We start from the raw sequence: 20,354 nt of genomic DNA, 5'->3' as shown, positions 1-20,354 counted from the left end.
TCATCGTTCTCCCGAAAGCGACGAGATACTAAGTTCAAGATACCAAGCAACAGAAACAGTAACTTTGTTATGGTCCTGAGTTAAGTATCTATGTCTTCCGCTCCTAACAAGTCGGTCTTTTGGGTAGTATTGGTTAGGGGCTTAACATTTGGTATCAGAGTGGGCTCCCACGTCGAGTGTTCGAGTCCCGGGAAGTGCAAAGGCCAGATTAAAATACTAGTAGGTCCTTGTGATAAGCCCTGGGTCCGGCCAGTGTCGTTGTGCAGGCGCAAAGGCTAGATTAAAATACTGGTAGTCGCGTCTAGGTATTATCACGGTTGGGCTAGTGTCGTTGCGTCGCCGTGGTCGTCTTGCGAAGGTGGGGTGTGATGTTATGGTCATGGGTTAAGTACCTATGTCTTCCGCTCTTAACAGGCCGATCTTTTGGGTAGTATTGGTTAGGGGCTTAACAAACTTCCAGTAGAAAATTTCTCATGCCTGCGATGGATCAACAACTAAGACGATCCATGACAATAGTGAACTCGGATTAAAAACAATAATCGAAGCATAAAAATAAAGCTTGCCTAGTTTTCAGAATCTATAATGGAGCAGGAGATTGATTCGTTGTCCAAAAACGACAACACAATGGTGATGAAGATGAGAAATCAGCTAACAGAAGAGAATCCATTGTCTCCGGAATGGTAGAGGAGTTGCCGGAAAAAAAAAAACTCGCTAGTAACGCTCGTCGGCTTTCGAACAGATTCGTTATCTTTCCGAACAGAGGAAGATCAAATATTTTCGGAAGCAGAAGATCAATCCGATGATGCCAACTAGTTATTTCCCGATAGAACTTTCCAGACTAGTTTCCGAATCTAAATGGAAACAGAGGTTGGAGTCTTCTACCAGCTAGATGATTTCTGATTTCTGAACTAGCTGGTCGATAAGATACCAAAGGTATATTTCTAGAAATAAGGAAACACCAATCGAAGTGCTAGCTATTGATTCCAAAAATAAGATCTCAATCTCGGTTGAGTTTCTTCCGTCAATTTGCGAGATAACAAAGTGCCAATGAAAAAATTCTAGAAATGATGTAGATAAGATCCAGAACAAAAATATTTTATCGGATTTCTGGCTGATGAGTCAACTTTCCAAAAATTCTGGATGACAGAGGTGTGGTTTGATCCTTCGATAGATTGAATAAGTCTTATTGGATCCTTTAGTAAATCAGCCATGGAAGATAGAGCTGATCTCTTAGGCGATGCCAAAGACCAGAAGATAACAAAATTAATATACCAGAGAATCAATATAACTTCAATGATGCCATGTCAGCAGTATACCGGGGGATGAAGATCAATGACCAGCCAATATGACCAGAGACGAGAGTCAGTAGATTAACGAGAGGAACATACCTCATCATTCGGCCAGAGCCTCAGTAGTTTTCAAAAAAATCAACATATTTGAGATCCGAACACGTCTCGTACTACTTTTACAGCAGCAATAAAGCTTTTTCATTCCGAATTCCAAAATGGAAGAACCACAATGGCTGCACGCATATAATTTTCTCAGAAAAACAAAACCTTCCCGAGTTCAGAAAGGTCTTTCTACTTCGTTCTTTCTCAATGCAACAAAAAGCTGAGTTTTGTAATTGCCTTCTTCCCTCCATGGAGAGTACATTTGATTTTCTAGAACCTTCACAAATAGAATAAGAAGCAAGACGATAGAGAGAAGCAAACACCAGAGCAACAAGAACCCACTACAGAGGAGCTGTACAAAATATATGATGAATAGTAGGCAAAAAAAAAAAAAAAAAAAAAACAACACTCTATAATGTTGAACAGTAGGAAAAACGAGCAACAAAATAAAAAAACTAAGTTCCAGCTACTATGAAAAAAAAAAATGAATCTTGAAAAACCATAGCCAGGATCATAAAAATCAATGTTGTTGATTTTCAGTACTCCATGGATTTAGCTAATGGAAAAAAAAAGAGGGAGAAAACAGAAGGACACTTATGTCCTAACCCTCCCTCTAAACTCAATTTATAGATTGATAAAACTATAATATTATAATAATACCCCTAGAACATAAACTAATTACATAAATTCCATCCTTATGAGATGACTCTTTATTTACCATCCTACCATCACTATATGGGCCTTGGGCCCATCTTTCATATTTCTTAGATGTGTGGGTTTTCCTTGGTCTTATGTGTTTGAGCCCATCTTCTAACACATTTGGATGTGTGGGTCTTCCTTGGTTATGTGGGTTTGGGCCCATCTTCCGACAAAAAATAAATAGTCCAAATAAAGTTATGTGTTTTGACTTTCTCTAAAGAAGATTAACGGAAAACAAGTTATTTTCCTAACTTTAGCCTAAATGGGATTATTTTCAATGATATTTTCTCTCATGGTTGTATATAAATAATATAAACAACTATGAACAAACAATGCAATCAAGTAATGTTTTGCTCTAGTATTATGTTTAAGTTTAGTCTATGACTATCCAAACTGAAAATTCTCCAATTATTAATTACCCAAAATTTCTTGACTTTTAACATTTATGTGACTATTTCTTGTAAGAAATTTCATAAATAGGTGATAATGGAAAAATTAGGAAACTAGATCTTAGGAATTGACAAAGAAATTATTGTTTAAACTATAATAGGCATTTATTTGAATAAGTTGTTCAGAATATTGCATCACATATTTGCTTTGAGAAGGTGTTCACATGAGAGTGGTGGTTAATCCCCTTCCACCAAAGGCACAGAGCTGGTGCACAACAGTAGCACTGCAAGTAAAACCTTCAATATAAGCAAAAGAAATAAAACATGAAAATCTTCAAAAAATAAACCAATAGATATGGGGTTTCATTATTCTGGAGTAGAACTTTCCTTTGGTGTAGCAAGTCTCGTAGAATTTGAGTCACATCCGAACAATACTATTGTTTGGATGTCCAAACGACTAATAAAAATATGACACATCAAAATGCTTATTTTATTTACTTTGAATAAACAAAAGGAAACAAAAACAATTAATAGTATTTTGTCCTCCTCTATTTAGCCCTTCATTTGTGCATGTTGTTACTTTTTTCTTGTCTTTTACGTCATGTAAAAAAACATAATTGAAGTCTTCCCCCCAAGAAAACAAAACCGGAGACTTGAGACAACAACCTCTCCTTCATCTCGTTAGCACTATCAAATATTGGAAAGACAATAGTGTCAAAATTTCACCTTTACAAGACCTAGAACTATAAGTTTAATATTTATTTTGTCCCTTCTTTTCTTTGCTCTTTCAAAATTGTTTCTCTAACTTGTATCTTTTCTTTTCCCTTTCTTTGCAAAACCTACACAACTTGTTGTTATTCTTTTAAAGTTTCATTTGCAAGGAAGAAAACATTGTTGTCTTCATGTTGTCATCTTCGTGTTTTCATGTTGTCTTCATGATACTATTTTTCCCTTTTTTTTTAATTTTTCATGGACAATAACTCTTTTGCCTCACAAAATCATTGTTTTTTGAATCACAATTTTTTATTACAAAAGTGGTGCCTTGAAAAGCAATTCTTCTAAAAGTAAAAATGTTTTTCTTTGAGAATCACTATTTTTTCTAACACTGAGAATAACTACTTTTTCTTAACCTCGAGAATGACTAATTTTTCTTGAGACCAAGAATCATGAGTTTTCTTGAAATTAATCACCTCTTTTAACTTAAAATCAATGTTTTCCCTAAATCGTTGCTTTTAATTGCAAACCAATGCATTTTCATCATAAATCAGTATTGTTCATAGCAAACCAATGCACAGTGATTTGTGAATCACTTATTTTCACTGCAAATCAGTGCCTTTCATGATTCATGAATCATTGTTTTTTTGGACATTAAAAATCACTACTTTTCACTAAAAAATTAATGTTTTTTCATCGTTGTTTTCATAGAAATCCAAAGTACATTGATTTAAGAATCATTCTTTTCATTGCAAATCAATGCTTTTCATGATTTGAGAATCACTACTTTTCACTACAAATCGATATTTTTTATGATAAATTATTACTTTTCACAGTAAATCAATGCAAATCATTTTTTTCACTAATTTTTTCTTGGTCTTGCAAGCTCTTGCAAATAGATTATTTGTAGATCTATTGCCATTTAATTTCATAAAGTAGTAAGTATTTAGAACTCCCAAGCTATTATTTTATGATAAAATTATTTTTATTAAAATTGGTCTTTTTATTGAAAAAATAGTAATATATATCAATCCGTTGATTGTCTAACTTTCCTACTTACTGTGTTTCTTTTTTCTACTTTGCTAAGGGAGGATGATCCTGACCTAGGTCTACCTTATCAATGGAAATATTAACAAGTACTATTCATATATAGGTTGTGAGAAATTGTGAAGATTCAACAAAAGGTTATTTGATATGAAAAGAGCTCATCTACTTCCAGTCCCTTCCAATTTACTTATTGAGTTTTTTTTTTTTCGCATGCCTCACTCTTCTACATTAATTTGATTTAAATTTAACACTTTATTGATTCAATTGTACATCTTTTTGTTAACAGAACATTTAAGTTGAACCACAAAGTCCAACACAAGTAATAGAAGAATGGGAACCAAAAATGGATATAAAGTTTCAAACCCTTGATGAAACATATGAATTCTATAATAATTATGGGAGAATGACAAGATCTAGCATTCATAAAGACACAATTCTTAAAACATCCATTACTGTGGTTTGTCTGAGATCCTTTGTTTGTTCAAAAGGATATTGAAAACAAATAAAAGAAAAATAGACATAAAATCTCTATAGGCGACCACAAGAAATTGAGAGTCTTGCTTGAAAGTTAGTCTCGATATAATGGAGAACATCAAGTTGTAAAATTTGAACTCATAATCATGAGCAAACAACACCTAAAAAGTGTCATCTGTTTAGGTCTCAAAGGAAGATAACCAATGTACAAACTTCTCAAATAGATATTGCAAGTTCATTAGGTATTGCACCTAAGGCAGCTTAAGATTTGCAAAGTAGACTATCTAGAGGTAAGGAAATCCTGGTTTTTCTAAATGTTGATCATATGAATTTGTGGACAAAGCACCAACAAGCAATGGAAATGGGTGTAGTTGGAGTTGTCATCCAATATTTTAGACATAAAGCAAACATGAGAATCTAACATGTTTTTACACATTTCAATTAGATAAAGAAGAATAAATAACAAATATTTTTTGGGCGAATGCAAGTTGTATAGTTGATTATGGTCATTCTGGTGATGTTGTTTGCTTTGACACTAAGTATAGAACAAACAAGGGTAGGAGACCATTTGCACCAATTCTAACATGAATCATCATAACAAAACCACAATATTTGGTGGTGCTATATGATGAAACAACATATTCATTCGGTTGGCTGTTTGAAACTTTTCTTGAAGCTATCTCTTAAAAAAAGCCAAAATCATCCTCACATACCAAAGAGAAGTAATGGCGAAAGTAATTGCCATTGTGATGCCAAAGACATCCTCATAGGCTTTTTCTTTTGGCATATATTCCAAAATACCACAAAAATAACTTTTCAGTGCATTTAATCACTTCCCAGGGTTTAAAATTGATTTGAGGAGGATATCTTTGAGTCTGAAGAGGAAGAAGACTTCTTAAATTCTTGGGGTAATATGCTTGAGGTCCATAATGTTCAAGAAAATAATTGGTTGAAATATTTATTCAAGGAGAGATACAAGTAGGCAATGGTTTATGGAAGACACATTTTGTGCAAATATGAAAAACATGCAATGGAGTGAGAGTTTCAATGCATTTTAAAGAAGTACTTGAACTCAAAAATTGTCCTTATTTGGTTCCTTGAACAGTTGAAGGTTGGTACTAGATCGTCCTTGTAAAAAAGACCTTGTAACAGTTGAAGGTTGGTACAAGATCATCCATGAGTTGAAGGTCCTTGTAAAAAAGATTCATCCATCCATTCATGTGAGTAGTAGTATTATTCCCAGCATGCAGTATGACCTGTTGACACTCATTGTTCACAAAATATTGTGGTCAAGGATAGCGAAGAGAGATCTCAATTGGCACAAAAAGCATTACTTTTAGTAGGAAGACGATGCTTTTATGGGAGTTACTGTGTTTCGTAGGAAATCGTAGGAAATCAGTGCATCCATAGAGTGATTTTCATGGAGAACCAATACTTTTCCTTGAGAATGCAGTGATTCAGTGGGGATTCCTGTGCTGAGGGTTTAACTGAAAAGAATGATCTGTGGCTTACAATAGAGTTTGATTTACTTTTTTTTAATCTGAAAAAAACAAATGTCAATATTCATTTTCATATGTGAAAATTGAACAGAAATATCTAAGATAACGAGAAATCCAAAACTTCTGATCAATGCCTCTATACAATTAAGACTATGGGTTGATGTTGCCTCTTGTTCGTATAAGTGGTTTCCATTTATGTAAGAGACTAGATGTATCAGTTTGCGGGTCCTTAAAAGGAGAATGTCGCGACCTCTTCATCTCCGTCATCGTCATCATCATCGTCGTCCACGTATTCTTCTTCTGAGAACAATTTAATATCTTCATCTTCTTCTTCTTCATCATCTTCCTCAACCATCATGCTTTTGCTGGTTGATTCTTTGTTCTTCAACCCTGTAGTCAAGACCACTGTTTCACCTCTGGTTTTCTCAATGTCCTTCTTCAACTTCTCCATTTGTGCCTGCTGCTGCTGCTCCTCTAATCGTTGCTTTTCGTCACGTCTTTTGTCAAGATCAGCTCTGTAAACACAAAGTTGGCTTTGAATGAAGTTGACAAGAGTAATTTTGCATTAAACGGTACAGTGTAGGTCAGCTTAGTACTTGTAGGTATCCATGTACTCAATAGCACTGGCCTCGATGGCATTAAAGAAGGCATCCATTCCATTGCCAGAAACTGCAGATACCCCCACAGAACGAAGATTCTTGTAGAATTCGTCGAGGACAAGAGAAAGACTCCTTGCAAGTGTTGAGGAGTATGAGTTGTCTGACTCTAATGCTGCCTGAAATGCCTCAAAATCTTGCATCCACTGTCACCAAAGTGTCACAGCATAAGATTCATTCCAACAAGAACTGTCCAAATAACAGAGAAATAATAAAAAATTCCTCAAAATAGTGTCCAATAAACATTATTTGACTATTTATCCTGAAACTAGCATCCAAGAAACATTGTCTATTTTATTATGACAATCCGTGCAACTTGATTTGCCAAATAGCAAATGCCAGTTTTATCACCCACTGTTTTTCTTTCAACAATTTCTTTTCTGTTCCCTTTCCAACCAACACAAATATGAAACATTATAGGAGCAGTTTAATAATTACAACCTCTATATATGTTAACTGGCCCCTTTCCCAGGTGCTTCATCATCGTTCTGTTGATTTCCTTTTTCTCCTATAATTGTCAGACTTTATAAGTTAGTTAACAGGATCAGCTTGCTTTTGGTACTCAGAGATCCTCCTCCACACTCTTACAGGGGTAACTACCTTGTGGAAAAAAAACTTTGAACATGTAATAACTCTACTCCTTCAATTTCAGCTGACCGCCCATTTGGCAGATTTGACTTTGGAAACCTCACACTCAGACTACAAAACATGAGAAGACTCGCTCAGGTGAATGCCTAGGTGCAAGACAAGATCAGGAGATAGCCTTAGAAGTTAAGGCAATAATAAACGAATAAATACATCTCTATCATCTTAATCACAGTTTATTCACATTATGCAAAGTCGATCCAATGAATCCCTTCTCCATTAACTCTGGCCTTGACTAATTTTTTATCAGTAAGTTGTTCTTCCATGGTTTTTATTTTGGACAAAAAATTCTTCAAATCTTTTCCATACAATTCCATCACAACATATAAAAACAAATGCTAAAACCAGGTGATATATCTTGCAAGTTCAACATATTCAGTACTACAAATAAAGGATGCAGACATTGTTGATTATCCCATGAGTTAGTCAACTTCAGAAGACTTTCGATCATCTTAAAATTAAAATTTCATGTATCAGTGTTCTATAATGTCTTTTAGCTCACAGGCTCTAGTGCTACATAATTGCAAACATTATATGCTCCAACTTGCTTATCATGACTCTAGACTATGAGGTTCTTTTAGCACCAGTGATACACGAGCGGATATGCAATAGGTGAAATGAACACGACACAGCCAAAAAGGGGTGCACTGGCAACATCAACAAAAAGGACTTTCCAAAGTGGTATGGCAGTCCCAAGTCATCAGAAGGCCCATCTGCAGTACCTTTAGGTGGCTCAAAAATGTAAAACAACCAAGACCCAGGCGCAGCAGCAGGGGCACATGCAGCTAGCAGTTGCTTAGCAGATGCGGGGCGATGTGTTCGGCAGGGTGTATGCAAGCACGTGTGGGACACGGTGAGGCATGTGCCTGCGCTGCAGCCTTGCAGCTGGCAGGCAAGCAGGCAGGCTGGCTGGCTGTTTTGTTTGAAATTTGAAAGTTGAGTTTGAAACCCATCCAAATAGATTAAGATAGGGTTATCTGAGGCAAATAAGGGCAAGTGTGATAATGCTCATTTGAATTTGGATAAATGGGGGATTTACCTTACTTCTGTGGCAAGTTCTCATATGGTATTGTATGATAAAGGGATAAGGAAGATTTATCCTTATTTTGCCTGTAAATAGGCTCTGTAAACATGATGTAACTATCCCATTTTCGTGCAAAGGATTCCTCATTACACTCAGAGCTGTGTTTCTCTTCTTTTTGGCTTTATTTCTTCGTAAACGGGACTATTTTTTGTCCGGAGTACATTAGGCCACATGCTGAGGGACTAAAAGTGATTGCTCAATTAATCAAGCGGTGTGACAACTGGTATTAGAGTGAAAGTGATTCAGCCATTACATCCTAATAACCAACCTTGGAAATTCAACTAAACAAAGGTAAGAATAAAGTTTTAACTTCTTTTGAATCGATGCTTGAGAGGTGGAGTAGCAATGCTCGAGTTAGGAGGACAAGATTCAAGAAGTGGTGGATGTTTGGCAGGATAGCCTTGATGTCAAGGGCTAGAAGAAGGTATTCATAGCACAATTGTGGTGCTAAAAACTGACACATGCAACAATCTAGATGAGATGCGGACGAAGCTAGAAGAGATGTGGACAAGAATGGCGATTCTCGAACAAGCCATTCTGAATGGGGAAGGTCATTCGCCAATGAAGATCAAAGTGTCCGAACCTTAACCCTGCGATGGCATACATAATTCGAAAGTGATCGAAAACTTCTTGCAGCAAGTGGAACAATATTTAAAAGCTTCTAAACTCACAAATGAGAAAGTAAAGGTTACTACCGCATCCATGTTCGTTATTGATAACACTATTTTGTGGTGGAGAAGGAGAATGGGTGATGCCAAAAACGGAGAAACTCAGTATACACTTGGAAAGATTTCAAGTGCAAATTGAAGCGCCATTTCTTTCCAGAAGATGTTTGATTACCTAGCGCAAAAGGAATTGTAGGCATTATGACAAAAAAGGATGATTAGTGAGCATTTGCAGTCCTTTACTTCGTCAATGCTGAGTATTCCTAATATGATCGACGAGGATCGGTTATTCTCATTTTTGTCAGGACTTTGTCCATTGGTTGAGTAAGAGTTGAGGTGTCGAGAGGTGAAGACGCTTGCAACAACTTTAGCCACGGTGGAAAAATTGATCAAGTTTGAGAAAAAATCCGGTAAAAACGCTACCAAGCTCACAAAAGATGATAAAAATGGGCACAAGGAGAACCACAAGAAGAAACCTTCTTGGAACCGAAATTCCAAGAATGACAACCAAAGCTCCAAAAATGGGAAGAAGAAGAAGTTATCGGACAAAGTTAATTCTAATAATTGAAAGATTAATAGATTTATTTACAATGGAGATCACATAGCACGAGACTATCCCAAAAAGAGGCAATTAAATACTGTCAAAAGGGACAAAGCCGTCGAGCAACCGAGTAACAAACCTAGAATGGATTCAATGATGTTACTCAATTCCGTCCAAGCCCATATCAAGAAGTTTATGGCGCCGTCGGTAAGACCTAAACGAGAACTCATTTAGTTAGATGTATTGCTCAATGACAGTAAAATAAAAGCCACGATCGATACGAGAGCTACCCACAATTTCATTTTGAAGGAAGAAGCGAGACAATTAAACCTAAGATGGGAATGGGATGATATTCACATGAAGGTTGTCAATTCAGAATCCAAATTTGTGCTTGGCGTGGCAAGACACACCTGATTTGTCATTGGAAAAGGGATAGGTTTTCTTTGATTTTACCATTGTACAAATGAATGATTTTAATGTAATCTTGGAATGGATTTTCTTTCTACTTGCAAGGCATTTGCAATGCCCTACTTGGGAATAGTAGGGGTTATGGATGAAAATGGGTCTTGTATGATATCCGAGATAGGGGACTATGTTAGGGGAAAACCGTCATGTTTTTAGCCCTCCAACTTAAGATGGGTCTTAGGCGTGGAGAGTCTACTTTTCTTGTTGCTTTGGCAGAAAATAAACAATGGGTTGAGAATCAATCCGTAGCAACCGACATAGAAAAAGTCTTAATGGTTCAGGACTTAATGCAAGAGGACTTCCCAAAGAGCTCCATGAAGGGAGGTTGACCATATGATCAAACTGGAGTCCGGTGCTAAATTACCAGCCAAGGCATCAAAAAAGTTAGAAGAACTTCAAAGGCAATTTGGGGGAGTTGCTTGAACTCGGATCCATCCACTCCTACAAAGCTCCTTTTGGTGCATCCATACTATTTCAAAGGAAGAAAGATGGCAACATGAGGTTGTGCATTGACTATCGAACTTTGAACAAAGTCAAGGAGAAGAACATCTGATTCCCCTCATTACACACTTGTTTGATCAACTCCGAGACACCCATGTCTTCAATAAGCTAGACTTGCGTTTGGGCTCCTATCAGGTACAAATTGTTGAAGGAGATGAAAAAAAGACCTCTTGTGTAACGAGGTACAGTTCATACAAGTTCCTTGTCACACCATTTAACTTGAAAAATGCACTAGCTACATTTTGTGCTTTAATGAGCAAGCTTTTCCAGCCTTTTCTAGATCAATTTGTTGTCGTCTACTTGGACAATATTGTGGTGTATAGGAATAACATGGAGGAGCATTTGCATCACTTGTGGAAAGTGTTTGAAGTGCGATGAAAGAACTCTCTTTTCATCAAAAGAGAAATACTCATTTGTCTTGAAGGAGGTGTCTTTTATGGGGCATTGGTTGGTGGAGGACGAATCTGGATGGACCAAATGAAGGTGCAAGCAATTGTTGAATGGTGCCTTCCCACCAAAGTAACAGGATTATGGAGTTTTCTTGGGCTCATGAACTACAATCGGATGTTCATTAAGGGGTTCTCAGCCTTAGCAGCTCCCCTAACGGATCTCTTCAAGAAAAAGCAATATTAGCACCAGTCAAGCAAATGCTAGGAAACATACAAGTCCCTCAGATGCAAATCACCCAAAAAATCAGTCCTCCAACTTGCTGGTTGCAGCAAACCTTTAGAGGTAGTGACTGATGCCTCTAACTTTGTCATTGGTGGTGTTTTGGAGCAAGACGGACATCTAATTGCTTTCGAGAGTCGAAAGCTCAATGAGACAAAGCAAAGTAATACTATTCAAGACCAAGAAATGACAGCCATTGTGCATTGCCTACGCACTTGGTGCCATTACTTATTGGGGTCGAAGTTTGTAATAAAGACAGACAATGTAGCATCCAGCTACTTTCTCACACAAAAGAAGCTTAGCCCAAAGCAAGCTCCCACTTGTCTTATATGCCAACAAGATAAGGTGGAACAACAGAATCCTAGGGGTTTGCCCGAGCCCCTCCCTAGTCACGAAAGGCTGTGGGAGGCCATCTTTATGAACTTCATTTCAAGACTTAGAAAAGCAGAATGACTTGGTTCCATTATGGTTGTAGTGAATCAATTCTCCAAGTATGGCACGTTCGTGGCTGTGTTGGGAGATTGCACGACGGAAAAGGCAGCAAAAACGCTTATGCCCATTGTAGTTAGGCATTGGGGAGTGCCAAGTACGATCATTAGCGATAGAGACCCATGATTCACGAGTAAGTTTTGGACCGAGCTTTTCAAAATTCTTGGGACTACCCTTAATTTTTCCACAAGTTTCCATCCTCCAACCAATGGGCAAATGGAGTGGATCAATGCCATCCTAAAAAAATATTTGCAACACTTTGGTGAGAGTTAATCAAAAGAACTGGCTAGAGCTACTTGACGTAGCCCAATTCTCATACAATTTGAATAAAAACGAATCTTTTGGCCATAGTCCTTTCTAGTTGGCTACCGGACAATACCATCCCATACCTCATAGTGTGCTTCCGAGCAAGTTTGGGAGGAGCCCAATAGCCTTACAGGTCACCAAAAGATGGAGATAATGCAAAGACCTTGTCATGCTTTCTTGCATAAAGCTACAAGGCAAATGAAGAGATACAATGATTAGGAGGGCCTGCCATTGGAGTTCAAGTTCGGGGACCTTCTGCTCATAAAAATTCGCCTTGAACAATTCCGTTCCTTCATACATCATCAGATTGTGAGCACCCATAGATGTGTTCACCACTTTTCCTCACAAGGTGGATTACATCATTGCTGATTGGGAAGTGCGACGAAGGGGTATGCCACATTACAAGGAGTACTTAGTAAAATGGCGGGGATTGCCGGAGAGTGAAGCCACATGACAAGTGGACGCTGAACTTTGGCAATTTGAGGAGGTTGCGGCCTATCTATGGGGCAATGCAACAAGGAAATCTGCAAAGCAACGCAACGAGGACGTCTGCATTATGGTTGTGGGAGCATGATACGCAGGCGGATGTACCACAGGTGAAAACGGATGTGATACAGCAAAAAAAGGGTGCACTTGTAACATCAGCAAAAAAGACTTTCCAAAGTGGCATAGAAGCCCAAAGTCATTAGAAGGCCAACCTAGGGGCAGTAGCACCTTCAGGTGACTCAGAAAGGTGAAACATCCAAGGCCTAGGAGTAGCAGCAGCGAGGGGGCATGCATAGCCAGCATCTGTAGCGCGAACGTCCACGCGGATGAGCAGTGGGGTGACATGTTCGGTAGGGCATGCGGCGCAGGACATGGCAAGTGCATGCACATGCAGCCAACAGGCCTAAAACTGGCTAGCAGGCAGGCTGACTGGTTGTTTTCATTGAAAGTCAAATTATGTGTTTGAAACTCATCCAAATGGATTAAGATAGGGTTATCTGAGACAAACAAGAGCATGTGTGATAATATTCGTTTGAATTTGAACAAAAGGGGGATTTGCCTTACTTATGTGGCAAATTCTCATAGGGTATTGTATGATAAGGTGATAAGAAAGATTTACCCTTAATTTGCCTATAAATAGGCTTTGTAAACATGATGTAATCATCTCATTTTCGTGCAAAAGATTCCACATTACACTCAGAGTTGTGTTTCTCTTCCTTTTGGCTTTATTTCTTCGTAAATGGGAGGCCAACTAGCCTACTTTTTGTCCAGAGTAAGTTAGACTGCACATTGAGGGATTAGGAATGATTGTTCACTTAATCTAGCGGCGTGACAACCAATCACCTAACTTCACATGCCTAGCTGGCTTATGGAGTAAAGCTTTCATATCCACAAATGGGTCTGAAACTTTTGCTGTAATTATAATTGTCTACAAACAAAAACAAATTCCTAGCACATAAAAACTATCTACATATATTCCATGATTTAGAAGTCACAATGGTTAACTTGAAGCCATTATGCCCGCAAAATTTCTTTAAATCATTAAATAAAAACAAAGAAAAATAATGTAAATCGTATACGTGCCATTACCTCCAAAGCAAACTCATGCTGAGCCACATCTGTCTTGTTAAACACCAAAACCAAAGGCAACCGTGTTTTGTAGAGTATACTACATGCATAAAGCATATTACTCATGAAAGTTACCGGACTTGCAGAGCGGGGTGTGTCAACCACATAAGCAACAACAGTAGGGAAAGTAGAAGCAAATGCTTCGGTTATTATTGCTCCAGACGCAGACCATGTGAATATTTCAATTTGACCAGGAGTATCCACAAGAACATAGTCCAGTTGATCTGCCCACTTTTCAATAAGCGATACAACCTGAAAACAAGAAACATATGAGTTCATTTTTCTAGGTTACATGTGCAACGCATCAGAAGACAGGGAAGACCTAAAAGATACCTGATCAAACTTTGTAGCAAATAGATTTAGTGATGTAAGAATTCCCCCATTTGGACCAAGATTGTATTCCTTCATCACATCCTTGTACTTAATAGTGTCCCTTATATCGATATTTGCACCAAAAGGAAGGTTCATAACTGCAGGGTCAAGATTAAGAACATATCCCCGAATATTTGCAGCTTGTGTGTGGTAAACCAAGCGGTGAAGGAATGTTGTTTTTCCACTTCCTGCAAAACCATCGCAGTCAACTATTGCCATTGATCAAAGACACAGCAAGAGATATAAATATACACAACACGATGTCTGCAAGAGTCATAAGTATACACACAAGATGTCTGCAAGAATCATAAGTATACACACAAGATGTCTGCAAGAGTCATAAGTATACACACAAGATGTGTGCTTTCATGAAAAATAGAAATTCTGCTACAGACCAATTTATCTATTTGAAAACCCAGATCCAACCAGTGGCAATTCATTCTAAGATATACCAGGGTTACACTGGAGTAGTGAAAAATGCAATTATTCTGGCTATTTCTTTAGAAGGCCTCTACAGATAAAGACATAATCCAAACAGCAATTAGATATACTAGGTGATTCAACCAAAACCCTTTATCTTGAGCTTTTATGTAATTTAGAATGGAGAGCATGTCTACAAAGCCATTATTGGAACATCTGAGCAAAATTCAATTTCTAAAATGAAGATTCCCAGATATGTATTTCGATAAAACGCCACTTCATTGATTTGGTAGCAGACAGCCCCTGTGCCTAGGTTTGGTGGCAGAGCTGCCAGCAGCAAGAGAGGCACACAGTAGAGACGGTCTGCTAGTGTCAGAGAGAAAAGAGGAAAAAAAACAGAGAGTAAAGGAGATAGATTTGGAAAGGAACTGTAGTTCCAGAATATTCACCAGCCATGCCCAATACAAGTATAATTACTGGTTTTCTTCTGAAGCAGAAAGATGAGGTTCCCTGTGCACTGGATTCTGAGGAATCTCCTACACTGAGCTTTCCCATTGATCTTGAAAGCCCCTCGTTCTTGTTATCACTTGACTACAAATCAAACAAGTAAATGTGACTAACATGATGATGGACAAGAAAAGAAAACAATGATTACCTAATTTAGCCAGAAGCATGTACCTCACTGTCCAAGGTTTGCTCCGAATCCATCCGTGATACACCAGCACCGCCTTGCATGTTAGAAGTATTGAGGGTTCAAGTCCAGCTCCAAGGTTCAATTCTAAACTACCATTTTAAGCTCTCTGGGTATATGTAATGGTCTGCAATCAAAAGTAAAAGAGAGTCACAGTATAGAACATATTCTATTCAGCTGTGAGGCAGATGGCTCAACCACCATTCACAAGTTACCACCTGAATCTGCTGTCTACTTGAATCCAGAAACCAATTTTTGAACAAAAATAAGTGCTGTGGCGATTTCTTCCAAAGGATTGAAAGCCATGAATGACAACTAGGACAGTCAAACATTTTATTATGTGGACCCTATGAATACTCGCAATAGCACAAAGAACCATTTTATTACATCAACCAAACTGACATTACATGCTTATGGCCATCAGCTCTTGATACAGAAAGCTACTCATATTTAACCTTTATTTTAAATGGAATAAATGAGCTTTGGTTTTAGATGACATATCATGAGAATGAGAATACAGCTGAATGAAGCCACGTTATACCCTTAGGCAATAAGGCCCCTCGCCTACCTAAGCTGTACCAATCACAGGGAGAGATTGAGTACAACGTACCTCATAAAATAAAAGCTGAACGGTTAAAAGCAGAGATTCAGGAGAATGCAAAATCTTAGAAGAATTTAATATGCAAACTGCATTGAAGTGCACAATGTTGACCATGAAGAAGCATCGTTTGCCAAAGAAGTACGGTAGAGAAACACAAAACTGAAAACCAAGATATTCAAGAAGACTTTCATGAAAGCCACCAATAGATGGAGAATAACAAAAAAGGATACTTCAACCAAGCAAAAAAACTGTTGAAAATGAAACAGCATAATTTCACCTAATAAAAGGCAATATATCATCGATCCCATTAGGGAAGCATCTTTACAGTAAGCAGGAAATAGTATATATTTCACCTCCCATTCATTCTTTCTATGATCAGTCCATTTCCCATATCCCAGAAATAACCACACACACATAAAATAGCACTGCCTACAGTTTATTAAATTAGAGAAAGTTAGTAAATTATGATCCACTCTGTCCGCACTCACTCAACACAAAATTTTAACTAAAAATTAGTTAATCCTTTTTACAGACTAGAAGGAATGGAGGAGGCCCTCCCCCTTCCGTTTCCCTGTCTGTTAGGCGAAAACGGGGGCGTAAGGGAGCAAGGGAGGGCCTGCCCTTGTCTCTCCATTTCCAAAGGAAAAGGCATACTACAGCCAATAAAAGAAAACAGTGAGAGCAGGAAAGATGAGAGAGAAGAAGCTTACCTGGAATGAAAAAGGCGAACAATGAGAAAGAAGCTGTAGAAGGAGAGACTTGTTTTCTTCCTTTGCTGTTGGAAGCGTAGTCTCCAGTAGAAAAACTCGCAGACAAGTCGATGATTGCAGCGAAAAATTGGGAAAGCAAAACCTGAGGGTTTAACTAATCACCGAGTTGGGGTAAGGAAGATTTCACAGAGTACAGTAGAGAGTTTCGCACATTCAGGAATTTTTTAGAGAGACGTGACTAATGTAAGGCTGCACTCTAAGTCTAGCCTTTGTAGGTAGCTTTCAATTTTTTATTTTTTAAATGTTGCAATATTTATTTACAAAATATCATTTACTTCATTTTATTCAAAACAATTTAATTAACTTTATGTTATTATAAAAACATGATAATATCAAAAATTGAAGTGGAGATCAATTTTGAATGCATAAAATTAAAAATAAATTGCAAGTAAGATAGATCAAGTTTGATGATTGACTTAAGGCTTTAATCCCAATTCAAATTCTAATTCTAATTTTTTTTTCTTATCCCAAGTAAACAAAAATAGGATCTTGATCGATGGTCTAGATCCTGGGCATTAATTAAGGGTATCAATGGTATTTCTGGTTTGTTGAATTTCTGAAAAAGATAAATACTTTACTAATTTATAGTAATTTGATTACAATGAACCTTTATTTATAATAGAGGACACAAGTATAATCCAATTATAATTAAACTACTCTTATCCTAGTTACACCCAAAGTTAACCATTAAAAAATAAGTCCTATAACAAATGAATAACTGAACATAAATAGAAGATTAACATATTAAAACATTTTTAACTAAGACTCTTTTGTGAGACCTCCTCCTACGAGACTCATGTAAGACTCTATCATATTAATTTTGGCTCTCTGAGACTTTTTACTATGAGAATCATGTAAGACTCTTCTATACCTGCTCTTCAACATTCCCCCTCAAGTTAGAGTTTATAAATTCAGTTTACAATGAAAATGATTTTTGGTCTTCAATTTTCTTTCGGTGAAAAAAATTCTTCATAGGTGCAAAAATTGCATATTTTATTCTCCCCCTTTTCTTGAATATTTTGGTCACATAAAAATTACTACTACACGTGGAACTAAATACCTCTTCCTTGTACTTCTCCCCCTCAAGCTGGGGATAAAAAGGATAGACCCATCTTGGACAAAACATAATGTGGGAGAAGACAATCACTCGTAGTTATACGACAAAGTTCCATACACCAATCAAAATGGTCATAGTCTGACACACACTCCACTCAATTTTAAAGGTAGAAAAATTGCCCAACTTTAGGTTTAACAAAGAGACTAATCATTTTTAAAGGGCAGCTCAAATACAAATTACCTCTTGGGTGAATAATAAAATACTTGACTCAAGCTAGATGTTGGACACATTCCTATACTTTTTAGGTAGTGGGTCTAGGTATTGCTCTGAAGTGATAAAAACACAAGATGATAAATTGAAGAAATACTAGAGGAAAATAACTTGAACCGGGAGGAGGCAACTATGCAACACTCATACCTCCAAAGTGGACTTTTGTTTTTTTAAAACTAGGGGAAACTATGACAGTAGAAGTTGATAAATCTAACCTAGTATAACTTTTTTGGGGTGAACACAATTTTTAGGAGTTAATTACGCAGAAAATACACAATCAAGTAAAAAAACACAAAACTTGAAAACAACATTGAATCAAGATATTGTATACCTTGAATGAGCACATCATGGAGTGATTAAGTCTGATCACAACTCTCTAATACGAAGCTAAATTTGGCTAAAAAACTCCGATTTCATGGGAAAAGGAAATTCAATTCACGTCAATGCAAGAAGAGATAATAGGAAAGAAAATAATTTGACAAAAAAAAGCTTCAATCTTGAATCTTTTATAACCTCTTGATTTGCTTCATTCTTTAGCTCGACCCTTGTTGACTCCATTGCAAATACCTCCTCAAATATATATCAGATTCACATGAAATTTTCTCCTTCTGAAACAAGACTTCGATACCTTTCATCCAAGTATAAAATTTCTTTCATAAAATATACATCTTTTGAGAGAAAGAATCTGATTTATTTCAGACTCTGTAATCTGGCTGAACTAAGTACTCTTTCTTCTGTGGTGAGTATGACCATCGACTCTCCCTCCAGAAAGCTCAGATTGAGAATTGGTTAGAAAATTAAGAAAATAGACTTATGGATATTTATTTTAATATATATATTTTTTATATAAACTCTCGTTATTGATGGTATAAAAAGGCTCAAAAGATGAAGCTTTCTAGTATGGCTCAAACCTCTTTTGTAGTTTGACCTTTGCTATTTCAAAGATCGATTTCTCTTTGTAGAAAACTTCGATTGCCAAAATTATTTTTGAGTTAGAAAGTAGACTCGAAGACATGTTTGTAAATATATAATTTACAATATGAAAATTTTATTATGAAGGTGAGAACATGAAGAAAACAATGGGTACTAGAAAATAACAGAAAGAAAAAAACAAAATACGAATCTAAATTATTTGAGATGATAAATCATAAAAGGATCACATTATCTCTGTGGGTTAGCCGATTCAACTCACAAAACCCAATTTAATACCATGTTGAATTTCTAAAAAAGATAAATACTTCACTAATTTGTTGTAATTTGAGTACAACGAGCCTCTTTTTAATAAAGGAAATAAGTAGAATCCAATTATAATTAAACCATCCTTATCCCATTTATACTCAAAGTTAAACATTACAAGTTAAGTCCTATAACAATTGAATAACTGAACATAAATAGAAGACCAAATAACTAGGACTTATTATACGACGTTACCATCAAAATCAAATTAGATGAGTATACCACCTAAGAAAAGGAGGTGACATATCATCTACACAAGGCCAAGTAGGAGTGTGTCATATAAGTGAAGAAGGTGAAATATCATCAATATGTAGTAGCATAGGAGAGCACCATCTAAGAAAAAGGAGATCATACTATTTCAAGGCACGTGAGGGAACAAGTTTTGTATTCTCATGAAAGGAAGAAAGGGTCTAGCCAAGTGTATCTCTCCCCTTGCATATGAAACTAGTCAAAGGGAGAGGGAGAACATGAAGTAGAGAAAAAATGTGGGTGGTTGAATCACCTCCACGGCCCTATAAATAGGGTATCTCTCTTTCACTTGAAGGGAGTTTTTAGGAGATGGAAAATCATTGGAGAAATTTGTGAGACTCTGAAAGTAAGGAAAAAACTCTATCAATCTCCCTAATACTCCAAGTTCCACAAGCATCAAAAGTTGCACCAAAATTTTATTACAAAGCTTGCAATAAGCAAAACATTTGCAGCAACTTTGTCAAAATTTCTTGAAGTTGTAACACAACTTACAAGAAGTAGACACTTTGTTGTAGCTTTGTTAGACCTCCTTGGACCGTCAAAGGCACACGAGATCAAAGTTCCTATATTTTGTGTCACATGGCGCCAACAACAAGTTAAATCAAATTCCTTCATCTCATGCCACATGGTACATACAATAACTTCAAGGCGCTAGTTGAGCAAGGAGACTCAAATCCAACCATTGGTCATAACATTCATGGAGATTGCACCAAGGTCTAAACTAAAGATAGGACCCTTACACACTTGATATTTCCTAAACTCTCTATTATTGTACTTATGGTCGCACCTCTTTGTGGACTGAATCCCTAGTACATCGATATTTTTTACATACATGGTGAG

The 20,354-nt window shown here is 36.9% G+C and overlaps 1 protein-coding gene across 1 annotated transcript; it reads right to left on the bottom strand.

Moving 5' to 3' along the window:
• Window positions 1-6,230: 6,230 nt before the first annotated feature.
• On the bottom strand, window positions 6,231-16,806 carry LOC137948531 (GPN-loop GTPase QQT2-like). The gene is made up of 7 exons (XM_068794613.1): window positions 16,643-16,806; window positions 15,319-15,458; window positions 15,090-15,231; window positions 14,182-14,408; window positions 13,810-14,100; window positions 6,810-7,015; window positions 6,231-6,728 (listed from the first exon to the last, which is right to left on the bottom strand). Exons 2-7 carry the CDS (start codon window positions 15,373-15,375, stop codon window positions 6,443-6,445), a joined length of 1,209 nt encoding a protein of 402 aa, XP_068650714.1. The 5' UTR covers window positions 15,376-15,458; window positions 16,643-16,806; the 3' UTR covers window positions 6,231-6,442.
• Between the last annotated feature and the right edge of the window lie 3,548 nt (window positions 16,807-20,354).

The sequence above is a fragment of the Aristolochia californica genome, unplaced genomic scaffold (assembly GCF_029961685.1).
Source record: "Aristolochia californica isolate CCGP_79_NKW_82.1479 unplaced genomic scaffold, dmAriCali1.0.hap1 SCAF_13, whole genome shotgun sequence".
Lineage (NCBI taxonomy): Eukaryota > Viridiplantae > Streptophyta > Magnoliopsida > Piperales > Aristolochiaceae > Aristolochia > Aristolochia californica.
This window is presented reverse-complemented; position numbering and strand designations above follow the sequence as displayed.

Coding starts and splice junctions, on each gene's coding strand:
- LOC137948531 (XM_068794613.1), bottom strand. CDS start 15,375: ATGCAAGGCGGTGCTGGTGTATCACGGATGGATTCGGAGCAAACCTTG. Junction 14,409..15,089: donor ACTTGTATTGGGCATGGCTG/GTGAATATTCTG, acceptor ATGGTTTTGCAG/GAAGTGGAAAAACAACATTC. Junction 14,101..14,181: donor TTGCTACAAAGTTTGATCAG/GTATCTTTTAGG, acceptor TCTTGTTTTCAG/GTTGTATCGCTTATTGAAAA.